General features: G+C 43.6%; 1 protein-coding gene across 1 annotated transcript in view; it reads left to right on the forward strand.

Annotated features, from left to right (window-relative positions):
- LOC311312833 (SH2 domain-containing protein 1B) overlaps window positions 1-13,589 on the forward strand; it is a gene marked incomplete at both ends in the record, with an annotated part of 17,283 nt that extends 3,694 nt beyond the window's left edge. Inside the window, one exon of the mRNA XM_084442839.1 lies at window positions 13,450-13,589. Within this exon, the coding sequence (XP_084298965.1) occupies window positions 13,450-13,589 (140 nt within the window). The remainder of the gene's footprint in view (window positions 1-13,449) is intronic.
- Window positions 13,590-13,854: the final 265 nt, after the last annotated feature.

Raw genomic sequence — 13,854 nt, forward strand, 5'->3', positions numbered from 1 at the left:
GGAGAATTGCTGTATGACACAAAAAGAGAGCGTTGATACAGGATGCTTGGCTTCATGGAAATGTCTAGCAATGGACGACTTAATGTAATTTCTACGAATTGAACTTTTGTGTTCAATTACGTGTTTTAGCAGACCGGATGGACTTACCTATATATTGCAGCCCACAAGGGCATGAAAGGAGGTAGATGACCCCAGCAGATGTGCATGTGAGGCATTGCCTGATGTCATATGTTTTACAGGTAACATGACTAGTAAAAGTGCGTGTCCTCTTTGGATTCTCACATGCCGCACAGTTGTTGCAGGGGAAGAAGCCAGACATCCCATCCAAGCGTCTCTGGACAGGGGTAGATTGGACAGCAGTATCAGCACGTACAAGGTAGTCTCTTACATGTCTTGCTCTGAGAGAAGAGAGGTGGATCAGAGAACAGTTTGCTGCAAACAGGATCAACAGATAGAACAGATCAGTGTTTCCTAATGACTTCCTTAATGTCCTTCCTGAGAGGAGAGTAGGTGGTGGTACAAACACATGAATGTTTCTTCATGGAGTCACGATTCCTGGATTCATTGACAGCTGTATTGCGAATCTTTTCTAAGGCCTGGTCAAGTCATTTTGTGGGATATGCCCTATCCTCATCTTCAGACTACTATTCACCCACCCCTTTTCTGTTAACATTTAATTTAAGTTCTTTTTTGTCTCGTCAACAAAATGTATATTTGTAAATTGTTTTAAAGTTAAATTACAATGTTCATACATGAGTGTGTAACTGTTGTTTCTTGACTTGGCAAGATGCACACACAGGATGACACTTTGACAAACAGTGACTTTTCAAAGCGCTTTCTTACTCTCCACTGCTCCGAACACACATACAGTATTTACAAATGCACCCACCAACCCCAAGCTCTGTTCACACACTGCATCACATGCACATACACAGCTACTGGGGCACACATTTCCCCCTTGTTGGTCACAATGGCTTCACACCTCTATGCAGGCCTGTTCACTTCAGAAATCACCAAAGGTGCAATGGCAGACGGCCTTTGACTAAAGTTATAGAAGAGGCTGGGCCTCAGACAGTTAAAAGACTGGTAGGTTCCGTGTGCAGAGATATGGATGTGTGGTTATGGGGGAGACAGATTCACAGTTTGAGCATGCATCAATCATGTCCAGATGTGTCGGCTACTGTGTCTTTAAGAGCTGAACAACCGTCAGCAACATGCCACCTGTGGTTGTGGTCAGGTGTTTACGAAAAATAATAGACACACACACACAGATCAGGATGGAGGTTTCACATTCAGCTTTTGCACATCTGTTGCGAGACAAGTGTGTCGGAGAGGACTCAAAGGAAACTCCCGCACATCTTCTTCACGTAATACATTTATTGATCACGTCTGAATCAGTTATTTAAATAGGCTGATTATGAAGGTCAGAGATGGAAACGTTGTGATTTAACTGCAAGTGATGAAGATGGGAGGAGTCTGTCTGTCCGTGCGCCCGTGTGTGATTGCACGAGTGCGCGCTTATGTTTGGGATGGGCGGGGCAGGGGGGCATGAGTTCAAAAACACTTTGGATGAGAAAGTTACTCTTACTTACACTATTACTGTGATTCGTGAGACTGCTGACAATTTTCTATTTGCATTTCAATCAATCAAAGCTTTATTTGTATAGTGCATTTCATACCCAGAGGCAACACAATGCGCTTTACAGAGAACAAGGGAGGTGGGCATACGACCCACCCCTACATATTCCAGAGGGAAGCAAAAAAACAGTAATCACCCGGGGGCCAGATAAGTGAGCTGTAAAAATTCTTCCCTGACCCCTCTCAACAAGGCGATCGAGCAAGCTCCTGGAATATGTTTGTCTACCAGCTAAGAACATTTATAAAGCAATAAATTACATTAAATTACATTTTCAGAGTAAGAGAAGCTAAAAACATCATAGGAGAGATATGGCAAATACTGGTGTGTGTTTGCCATGGCCCAGGCCTAAAGCCAGAAGTGGGCTGGTGTATGTCTGTGTGTATGTGTGTGTGTGTTAACTAAGTGCCACGACATCCACAGCAGACACAGGGGTATCTATCGGACTCAGTGTGGTCTGCTGGTGACAGTGAGGCATCCACTGGACCTGGTTAGAAGATAGGAGGGAGAGAGAGAGGCACTAGGGAGAGGGAAGGCAGAACAGGGTTAGTAGCACACAGAGCCATAAAAGCAACATGGATGTTAAAACAGGCAACCTGGAGCAAGCTCCTGGAATATATTTGTCTAACGGCTAAGAACATTTATAGAGCAATAAATTACATTAAATTACATTTTCAGGGCAAGAAAGGCTAAGAGCATCAGGTCCAGGCCTAAGCCGGATGTGGACTGATGTGTGTCTGTGTGTCTGTGTGTATGTGTGTGTGTGTGTGTGTGTGTGTGTGTGTGTGTGTGTGTGTGTGTGTGTGTACTAAATACTACGACATCCACAGCTGACACGGGGGTATAAATCAAACTCAGGGTGGTCTGCGGGCAACAGTGGGGCATCCACTGGACCTGGTTAGAAGATAGGAGGGTGAGAGAGAGAGAGGCACTAGGGGAGGCAGAAAACAATTAGTAGCACGCTGAGCCATTGAAGCACAGATGTCAGAACAGAACAAGCCTGCTTCAGGGTAACCAGCTTCTGTACACTACTTGATATACATACAGTGGCTAGCAGAAAAGACACCAATGTATACAGAGGATTCATAGGGAGGTTTGAGGCTGCCTTTCTGTGTCTCAAGGTCCTGGCTAGTGATTGTAGGCTAGGTCGAAAAGGTATGTCTTGAGATCTCGCTTGAAGACCTCCGTTGTTTCGGCCCTTCTTAGGCACTCCGGCAGGGTGTTCCAGAGGTTGGGGGCATAGAAAGTAAAAGCTGCCTCTCCGTGTTTCTTGGTCCTGGCTTTTGGAACTGTTAAAAGTTCAGTACTTGAGGATCTGAGTGGTCTGTTGGGCATGTACCTAACATGTCTGAAATGTATTGTGGTGAGTGACTGTGGAGAGATTTATAGACTACTAATAGTATATAGTATTTGAAATACATGTAATTTTTTCCACAAACTAATCAACAGCAGATTACCAAAACGCATCTTTGTGAGAAGTCATGTATGTAAATAGTGTGATGCATGCCTATGCTACACAAACTATATTACTTCGCTGTAATATTAAGTGGCCTAAACCTGTTAGCCCTCTCTCAGTGTGTTAGGAGATACGTTTATTGGACCCTGTCCCCCCTGGGAGAAATGTTTGTGGATAATGGCCATTAAAATCCTATCAACATACTTAACATACACAGACTACCCAACCATCATAGCAAAATTACTCTTAATTTGCATATTTTCAAAAAAACAAAAAAACAACAACTTTTCTTTACATCTATAGAAATTGCACTGGCCTCTGAAAAAAGCAAACTGCTCATTCCACACAAATATCTGTGCCCCTAATTGGCGTGTGTGATACTTCAAATTAGGATTCATGTCAAACATGAACACAGTTTTCCCCCCACCAATTAAAGCTGCATGCTGTAGGTGCTTTGACTGGGGTCAAAATGATCCCAATACATTTTAAAAAAAGCACTAACTGAAACAGAAACAGAAAACAATGCCATTATGTCATTAGGAACATACTGATTGACAAAGTCATGAAAAATTTGAATGATAAATAAGCACCTGTAAAGTAGTCAATTCTCTCTCTCTCACACACACACACACACACACACACACACAAACACACAATTTCTAACCCAGTCATACCATTCCATCAGAAGAGGTCACACTGATTTGAGAAATACGGTGCTGCCCCCATGTCTTACACATCTGCCTTTTGATCCTGCTTTCAGGGACGGGGCGCCCTGACGTGAGCGAGAACACACTGTGACATCATCACATACCTGCCACCATCACATGAAAGTGTTTTCTCCTCTAAAAAAACTGAGGGGCATGCAGAAAGAAGGGGAAACTGAGAGAGTGAGACAGAGAGGTGGGGGTAAGGAAACAGTGACCTCACCATCATGGTGTCCCCGCCTCCCTGTGTTCTGCTCCAGGGTGAACATGACACCTGCTCCTGTAGTCACCGAGGACTCCCCGTCTCCACACACAGATTCAATCAAGTCAAACTTTATTTGTATGGCCAGTTCATACACAGAGGCAACACAATGCGCCACACGTGTAGGGTTTGACCCTGTGTCTCAAGCTCAAGACCTGATTCCCCCAGGGGCATGCTGGACACTGGCAAGAAGATCCTGCTCCAGTCAGGGGTTCAAGGTTCTGCTTGTAAACCCTTGTTTAGGTGAGGTAATCCTCCGAGGTTGTGGTAGTGAGTAGCTGGTGAAACTCACTACCCTAGTATAAAGGATACGGACCCTGCCGATAGGGATGTAGGCCTATCTCTCTAAAGGTACAAAAATAGACAAATTATTTGTCTGGTTTTGGTTGGTATGGAATTTACTGAATTTACTGTGTTTTGTTGAACGTATCTATGTGCTGCTGTGGCATTTTCTCCCATAGAATGTGAGCTCGCAAAATCAGATCGACCAGGGTGGTCTCAAGAGTCTAATTAATCCATGGAAAATAAGATTACCCGAATTTAATAAACTTCCTAAGAGAAGGGTTTCACTGCTAGAAATATTGTGCTGCCCCCATGTGGTCAAAACTAGCCAGTACATCACCTATCACTCAAGCCCCTCCTATCGACTGGTTTACCTGTACTTCTATTTAGCATCAAATCTTTAGACTCTGTTAGACTAGTCCTAATTCTGGAAGTTCATCAACGCCTTTACAGATGACAAAGAATAGGCAAGAAGATAGTTGTCTGCTGGGTTTCTGCCCATGTTGGTCTTGAAGGAAATTAGGTAGCAGATAAAATAGCCGAAAGTGCTATTGGCGTGAAATACAGGTGCAGCTCCAAAAATTTGAATATCGTTAAAAAGTTCAATATTTTTCCGCCCACTAATTTCAGAAAGTCAAACCCATATATTATATAGATTCATTACACATAGCTATAGTTAAATATTTCAAGCCTTTATTTCTTGTAAACAGACTGAAACCATTTAAAGGCTCAGGAAATCTTTGCAGGTGTTTTGAGTTAATTGGCTGATTAGAGTGTGACACCCTGAGTTTCCAATATTGAACTTTTTCACAATATTCAAATTTTCTGAGATACTGAATTTTGGGGTTTCATTAGCTGTAAGCCATAATCATCAAAATTACAAGAAATAAAGGCTTGAAATATTTCACTCTGTGTAATTAATCTATATAACATGAGTTTCACTTTCTGAAATGAGTGACAAAAAATATTGAACTTTTTCACGATAGGCTATTCTCATTATTTTAGCTGCACCTGTAGGCTATGTGCAGGGGCGTCATGCAACCACCCAAAAGGCAAACACCCGAGGGCGTATAGTAGCGCGCGCGAAATTTTAGTGTTTTTTGTGTTTAAAATCAGGACACAGCACACTACCAGTTGCCACTCAAGCGGTGTGAAATTAAACTTGGTAGCGTTCTTTCAAGGATAAAAGTAAGGGAAAACAAATCTCACTTGGCATTGGTCCGAATGATATACTGTATACTGAAGTCTGAAGTAGGTATTGAATCTGATATACTGTATATCCTAATATTTGGAAGACCTGTTCATCAGTTAAGGACAACCTTATGTATGCAAGCAGACCATGAAAACGTGTTTATCTGAGACGAGGCGAGGGGGGGGGCTTCCAGGTTTTTTGAAAGAGGTTATGGTGGCTTTTCGAGGTGGTCTATGACATAATTAAAATAATACATTCAGCTCAGTAGAGAAAATAATCATAGCTCTGCATTGTAAAATGTAATGGTAAACAAACAATAACAGAAATGTAACCCCCTCCCAAATCTGAGGGGGCACGTGCCCCCTCAAGTTCTATAGGCATATGACGCCTCTGGCTATGTGTGATATGATGACAGACCTTGGAGAAACACCACAATCAGAGAATATTGTGCTTTTTCAATTACTTTTGTAAATTTCGTGAGCATCACCTGAAATGTTCCAGCATGCAGCTCCGGAGGTAGAGCAGCCAGCTGGGGATCGCGAGGTGCTCAGTTCGATCCCAGCTCCCGGCAGGGCCAGAGTACCTAGTACTGTCGCTTCACAGCAAGAGGGTCTCCGGGTCTTTCTGTGCGGAGTTTGCATGTTCTCTCCGTGTTTGCAAGGGTTTCCTCCTGAGAGAACCCAGTATGAAAAACATGCAGAAGAACAGATGCTGTGCTTGGACTGGACTTGGTCTGCGGGCGCCATCCCTACTAACACAGTGGGTTGCACATAAGTTGTACTTAGGTAAGTTGCAACGTTACCATCAGGCGATGTTGTGACAACGTCCATCTATGGTCGAAAATAACTTTACCCTCCTAAGTCTAATTAGACTTTACTGCAACGTTGCAGAAACATTGGCAACATGGGTCCCTGCAACGTCATTACATAACGTGAGAGTAACGTTGTATTACAGTCCTATTATGCTAGCAATCGGGCTATCCCGTGACGTCACTGCTTGCTGGTTCACAGTTAAAGTAGGCAGGATTCTTTGCCAAACTGCTCCTGTATTATTATAATTTTTTTTATTTTTAAATTTCGCTTATATCCTTCATATTGTACTGTATGTTGAGGTTAATCACTCATCTTAGAAATGTTATTGATTGTATATTTCCCTGTTTGTTATAAATTGAATGCTTTTTCATTAATTAAAAAAAATTCGACTAATTTTTCGGTGTCGACCAAGATATCATTTTTCAAAAGACGTGTCGAGAAATCCCATTCATTCTCTCGGCATTATGGAACGCTACCACTAGGGGGCGATGAGATTACATTCCCTCCCTATAGATGGGTTCGCCGCCTACGTCACAGCAGAGTGAGCACGCAGCCTTTAGGCAAAAAGGCAAACGAACTCGCCACAGTAGCCAGGAGCTCCGTTTCATGTAGCTAATTATGCCTCAAAGCTGCTGTGCTGTGAACTGTACAAACAGAAAAGGACAAGATGATGGCCTCAGATTCTTCATCATCCCCTCGAGATGTCACCCTTTTCAGAGGAACCACCGAAAGCTGTGGTTTAAAGCCATAAAGAGAGCAGATTGGGGACCAACAAACACTTTTTTGTGTGGTGCGCACTTCATCTCTGGTAAGTTATCTAGTCACCTCAGGTTTTTTTTCTCATCAAATTACATTGATTTGACCGTTGGTTTAGCTATTTATTTGTTTACTTACCGGTAATATACGATTTAAGTAAACAGAAGTAACTCATAACCTGCACGCTAAACTAAGTTCAGGAATTGGAAGCCCAATGATAGCGTTAGCTAATGCTAGCTAGCAAGCTACCTAGTGTTAGCTAGCTAAGTCAAGGCCCGAACTTGGCTAACGTTTAGACAATATTGCAAATACTCCGACAAACTATTGCAAACCTTTTTTCTGTTACTGCTGGCTTTGTGTTCGCCGCGAACATTTGCAGAAACATAAGCGAACGGTCTGATCTGGTAGAATGTGTTAGTTAACGTTACTCTAAAATGGCCGCTGGACATGTGAATTGTTTGTTTGTTTGACTCTGCTGAATTTGAGACTCACATTGGGAGCTCGCTCGTGTCAGGCTTTCTAAGGACATCACGAATCTTAGGCTAATTTTACATAGGCAAAAGTGAAGGCGAAGCCAAGATAATGCTTTATATATTTTCCATTTGTCTGGAAAGTGGGAGACTGAGAACGATGCCACCCACGAGGTAAGCGGGGTACCATGGACAATAACGTTAGCTCGAAACAAAGATGGAGGCAGCTTTGTTTGCCACATTAGTAGTATCGGTGTGTATTGTTGGGAGTTCACGAGTCAAAAACAGGCGTTCCTGTTAAAACTGCGAGTAGTAACGCGTGATTCACGGGCCTTAGACATTTAATCTGTGCACTGCAGTGGCTAATGCCTAAACTAGCTTCATGTTTCCAACACTGATGATTGACCGCCATTGACCGCATCTGTCCTGGGCAGATGCCGGCAGAGAATAAAAAAAAAAAAAGAATATTATAGAATAGTGGCGTGTCACTAATTACTTATCGGCTGTAATGACTTGTTGAATTGTTGTTTTAGTCGCTTCTTCCCCTCTGCCTACTTTCCCATAGGGTCCTTGTGTGTTTATAACCTTAATATTTTTTTGTTTATTGGGCAGACTGTATTGCAGTGTGGAGTTTCTGGGGGAGGACACTGTCGGTTGTCCCAGTATCCTGGCTCTCCAATAGGATGGGGTAAGAACATGTTTGTGTGAACAATGTTTCTGATTGGTGTGCTACTTTTCAATTGTACAGGGAAGCGGGTACTAACATGGTTTCATTCACAGTTGCTGATGTGTTCCTGGCCAATGAACAAAGTCAGCCAACGGATAAAGAGCTGTGTGGAACCTAACCCTGGCTGGGCGCTCCACAGAGTCCGGGTTTTCCCAAAGTCCACAACTGGTACTGTTTGCATTTTAAGCTGTTAAAAAATACTGATGGGGGGGAAAAAGATCATGACTCATTATTCTGAGGAAAAGGGATGGCTGAAATGTATTGATTATGGTACTTTATGCACACAGATCATTACGAAGGTGCCAGGCTCATGGCAAAAGTCTTTGAGCAGCAGTCGTCAATGGACGAGTGCCAAGACGTTTCGAAAGAGACGGCGCAACATGCGCTATCACTCCAGTGACGAAGGTAATATACTTAAGTGCATTCAACAGTCCCAAAAGAGTAGTACTTTTGAAATCGAGCAATCTGAGCTAATATACTGATATTCCACTAGATATTCCAAGCCCAGGACAGCCATTGGTCCCAACAATGCAGGCCAAAGACAGTATGCCAGGTGCCGGAGTTGAAAGGCCTCTGCCGGCTGTCCAGTACATTTCACGTGTGCTGTACAATCCAGGTATGCATGTTTGTGTTGAAATGAAATGTCTATGCCTACGGCACACTGATAGTTGGACTATTTTTTATTTATTTTGAATACCATTTTACTCATCTTGCAGATTTTCCAAGCTTGTCCCATGTGAGCGAGCGGGGCCCAGACCCCAGGTATAGCACCCCAGCCAGACCAGGTAAGAGTGGCATGTACTGCTGTGGTGTTGTGGTGTCTACCTGTCATGTCTTTATTTAGTTTCCCTCCAAATGCCAGAAGCCAACACCATAATGTTTCCTGCTAATCCCTTTAGGTTTTCAGTTAGCTCTGTGATTGGCTTTTTTAGATTGAATACCATTTTACTCATCTTGCAGATTTTCCGAGCTCATCCCCTGTGAGCGAAAACCACATGAGCCCAGGCCTCATGTATAGCACCCCAGCCAGACCAGGTAAGAGTGGCATGTACTGCTGTGGTGTTGTGATGTCTACCTGTTAATGTCTTAATTTATTTTCCTTCAAATGCCAGAAGCCAAAACATGCTGCCAACACCATACAGTTTCCTGCTAATCCCTTTCCTTTATCCCTTTTGTTTTTCAGTTAGGTCTGTGATGCCGTCGCCCAAGAAAACGGCTCCAGCACCATTGACTCCATGTACCCCTCTACCGAATCGATGCTGCTCTGCAGATGCTGGTATGGAACTACTTCATGTTGCATGCAAGGATATATTTTGAGTTTCATTTACTTTTATGTCAATGTACTTATAGCCACATCTGTGTTTATCTAGATTTCCAGAGGTCTGTACATCAGCAGTTCTCAGACTTGCGGGAGCAACTCCGTGAGCTTGCACAGTGTGAGGGAACTGGCCCAGAGCATGCGGCCTGGGGAGTCTGGAGCCCAGGGAGAAGTGCTGGATATACTGGACCCTGCCCAAACGGAGGAGGAGCTGCAGGTCTTTGAGGCCAGGTTGAAGGACCGGGAACATCAGAGGAAGATGGTGAGTGTCTGCAGGGCAGAACTTTGTCTTATTTTTGCAGGGAAGGGTACAGTAAATGACTGTCTTTGTTTTGCAGACACAATACCTAGGTGCCATTGGTGGCAGAGACTTGGCGGACACAGCCGGTGCTGTCAGCTGTTGCCACACATGCGGTGTGGAGCGCCTACAGTGTGCCCGGGAAGAAGGGGAAGAAGCCACTGAAGAGTATGACACTCTTCAATGTTCTAACACGTAAGAAATGGTTCATATTTTTAATATTTTTTAATACATCGTCTTTGTTCCATGACCGATGTGAATTGAAACCATTACCTTTCTTGATAACTTAAAGGTGCAGTTATGGTCTCCATGCCGAAGGCTACGATGGCGGAGGTGGCTGCCCAGCTGCAGGAGGAACATGCCCCTGCTAAATGCAGAAGGGTAAGTGATGTCTTTTTTTTTTGGTTTCTCCTATCCAGTGACAATGCATGGTTCCAAAGATTGTGTACCACTTTTTTGTGCATGTATGTGCGTTGTGTATTTACAGCCATTTCATTATGTCTTTAGGTATCTGCAGAAGTCCGTCTGAGCACAGCCCATCCAAGAACAGTCCATCTGAGCACTCCCCAGCATTCTGATAAGGAAGACTTCCCTTCCTAGCTGCCCCCCAGCCCATCTGACGCCCACCCGCAGCCCATCTGAGCACAGCCCCCCCCCCCAGCCTATCTGAGCACAACCTGTCATTTTTTTTGTAAATAACTTTTTTTTGTAAATAACTGTGTTTTGGTTGTTTTATATCCTTTTTGTTTTTAAAACTTGTTTATCATGTTGCAGGCCAGACATTGTGTGTACTTTTTTAATTAAATAAATTGTTCTTAACTGTTAATGGTGTTGTCATAACTTTTGTACCATAATTTTGCTTGCTGCATTGACTATAGCATTAATAGGCTCTTTGCACAAGCTCCACTACTTCCTGACACTCTACAGGCGTATTTCTTTCCTGTCCTATACTAGTGGATGGAAGTGATTGATCAGGTGTGCACACCGGATTTATCGCAATTGCTATCCAATAGTATAGGACGGTAAAGAAATATGCCTGTAGAGTTTCAGGAAGTAGTGGAGCTTGTGCAAGGAGCTGATTTGTTTTGTAATGCAAATTATAAATGTAGCCAACGGAAGTGTAGACCACGTTGCAGCAACGTAATATTTAAACGTGTATACAACGTTGCAGCCATTTACATCGAAATCATCACGGAAATCACAACGTTGTGTGCACATTGCAGACACGTTGGACCTGCACGTTGCAGCAACTTGTGTGCAGATACCGCGTTTGCGTTGCATGCACGTTTGACGTTGAGTGGACCATACAAAAGTCTAAATCGCACGTTTCTGCAACATTGCTGCAACCTGATTGTGTTAGTAGGGATGAACGATGTCTGCCCGCTGCCCCTGGAGTAGGACAGCGTGGGAGAAATGCAGGGAACAATCCCTACAGGCAGCCCCCGAAGTTGCATGTGAGTGGCGTGTCGCCGCTCACTCTGTGTGCATTGTGTGTGTCACTGTGTGGCTGAATGAAGACCACCCCCACCCCCCTCCTATCTAATAATATATTACAATACCTAATATTGACCACAAGAGGGAGACAATGACTATAATTCATAGTTCTCAGTCACCACTATTGATCATCGCAGGTGAGTGAAGTTTAACTGCACAGACTGTATCAAAACAGAGAGAAAACATTTTGCCACTGTCACTTAAACTCAATTAAAGAAGGATGGGAGACACGATCACCAAGAAGCTTCAAACAACGGTATAATCTAGACAGTGTAAACACACTGATTACAGACCACAGCAGATAGGTGTTTAACACAGAGGAATCATCCCAATATAGCATAGTTGATCTGTGCAGGACAGCTACAACGTTGGTAGCCTGGAACAGCACCTAGGACCTGGCATGGGACAGCACCAGTCTATAGTTACTGGGAGTTGATGGGAGTGTTGATGGGGGTTAACAGCTGGCTAACGAAGATGCCTGCATGGTATCAGAAAGACCTCTCTTATGGCTCTAACTCTTCACAGTGTCAGTCCGTCATAGATCACACACACATAAACACACACACAACCCTATAAGAAACAACCACTATTTAACATTCTTTAAATATGATCCAAAAAGCTGTTTGATTAAGTGAATTAATATTTTGCTTCTCGTTCCGTTCGTAGGAGCCCAACGTCTCCTGTAGCCTACACAGAGCATCACTTCATACTGTATGTGAAAGATTAAAGATTCAATTTATTTGCCATGTAGCCTATATGGTATTATGAATTTGTCTACGGTAATGACGCTGTTGACGCTTGTGCTTCGCGCGTGTAGATCAGTATCAAAGGCGATAGATGTGGGCCTAGTATGTAAACCCACATCCTTTACCTTAAACGAGGTCCGTATAGGCTAGCCCCTACCGTGGTGGTACAACAAATAGCATAGGCCTACGTCTCTCCATTTTTGCACATTCATTTCCTCGTTCAGTTATCAAGGATAGGATGTGTCTACACAGACTATTCTTGGAAAGAGCACCAACTACTGTGATGCAAAGCACGTGATGGAGCACATACAGCGCTATGAGGACCAGCCCATCGCCTCGATCGCTCCGTTGGCGAAACGTGAGTTCAACGGTTTCATTGTAGATAAATATGTCTGTCTTTGTCTAGTCTTTTCTCTCATGTAGCCTAAGTCTCTGCGGTGACGATTTTGTATTTTGTTCAAATTAGAACCGCTGTCTCTCTTGAACTGTTTTAGTTACCAACTCTATACTCAATAATTTAGGTTATCTACTGTATTCTATTTAGCCTATAGGCCTAGCCTATTTCCAAGTTAGAGTAGTCTATATGTCCCCTGGGGTGCCAACATCCATCCACCATTCTTACATCTGTGTGCTAGTTTGTAAAAGCCAGTCAAAAGCCCTTATCATGTTATACTGCATCTTTACATTTATAAAATGTACTGTACTGGCCTATATATCATTCTCCTCAAACATAAACATGTAGGCCTATTTACATATGTACCAATGTCCACCTTTAGAGTAAGGAGTTAAAGCTTGAACGTAAATATGTAGGCTATGTTCTTTCTATTTTTCTTCTTTTTTGTGAGCCAGCTGGCTCATCTGAACACGACTCTCATTCCTGATTCTCAGACCATTCCACCGAGTTCCTCCTCAAACTGTCTATATAGGGGAGGGAGGGAACGCGGAGGAGAGCTGAACAGCCTCATCCCTCTGCCCCTCACAGCTCCTCCACTCCACACAGCCAGGAAACCATGGACGCCTTCAACAAGGCAGGAAGCTAGATTTCCCTGTCAGTGGCTGTGTGTGTGTGTGTGAGAGAGAGAGAGAGAGAGAGAGAGAGAAGCTACAGTTTTACCATATTTGCATCTCTTCCCTGGTACTGTTGACCTAGTGACTGCATATAGATCCGATGGTATAACCACTCGGTGTTGTTATGCTGTTGTGGTGGTGTGGGTGGGGTATTGTCCAGGTTGAAGTCTCCTGATACCTGTATGTGACGTGACTGACTGGCAGTGTGGCTCTTGTCTTCGGTCCCAGCTGGTTTCCACGGCCAGGATGGCCTCAGAGGACGTCTCAGTGGCGGCAGCCGAGAAGAGGGCCAGCTGGGGGGCGTCCAGAGCCATGAGGAGCAACAGGGAGGCTCCTTCCTCAGGGCGGCTACCGTCACAGAGGAGTGACGGAGCTGGTGAGTACTTTTAACTAGCATCTACCCTGAAAGAGCTGGTAGAGTACTATACTATACTATACTATACTATACTATACTATACTATACTATACTATACTATACTATACTATACTATACGATAGCTAACATCTACCCTGACAGAGCTGGTAGAGTACTCCACCAGCTCTGTCAGGGTAGATGTTAGCTATCGTATAGTATAGTATAGTATAGTATAGTATATTACGTACTATACTATACTATACTATACTATACTATAC

Source organism: Borostomias antarcticus (assembly GCF_949987555.1).
Source record: "Borostomias antarcticus genome assembly, chromosome: 9".
Taxonomy (NCBI): Eukaryota; Metazoa; Chordata; class Actinopteri; order Stomiiformes; family Stomiidae; genus Borostomias; species Borostomias antarcticus.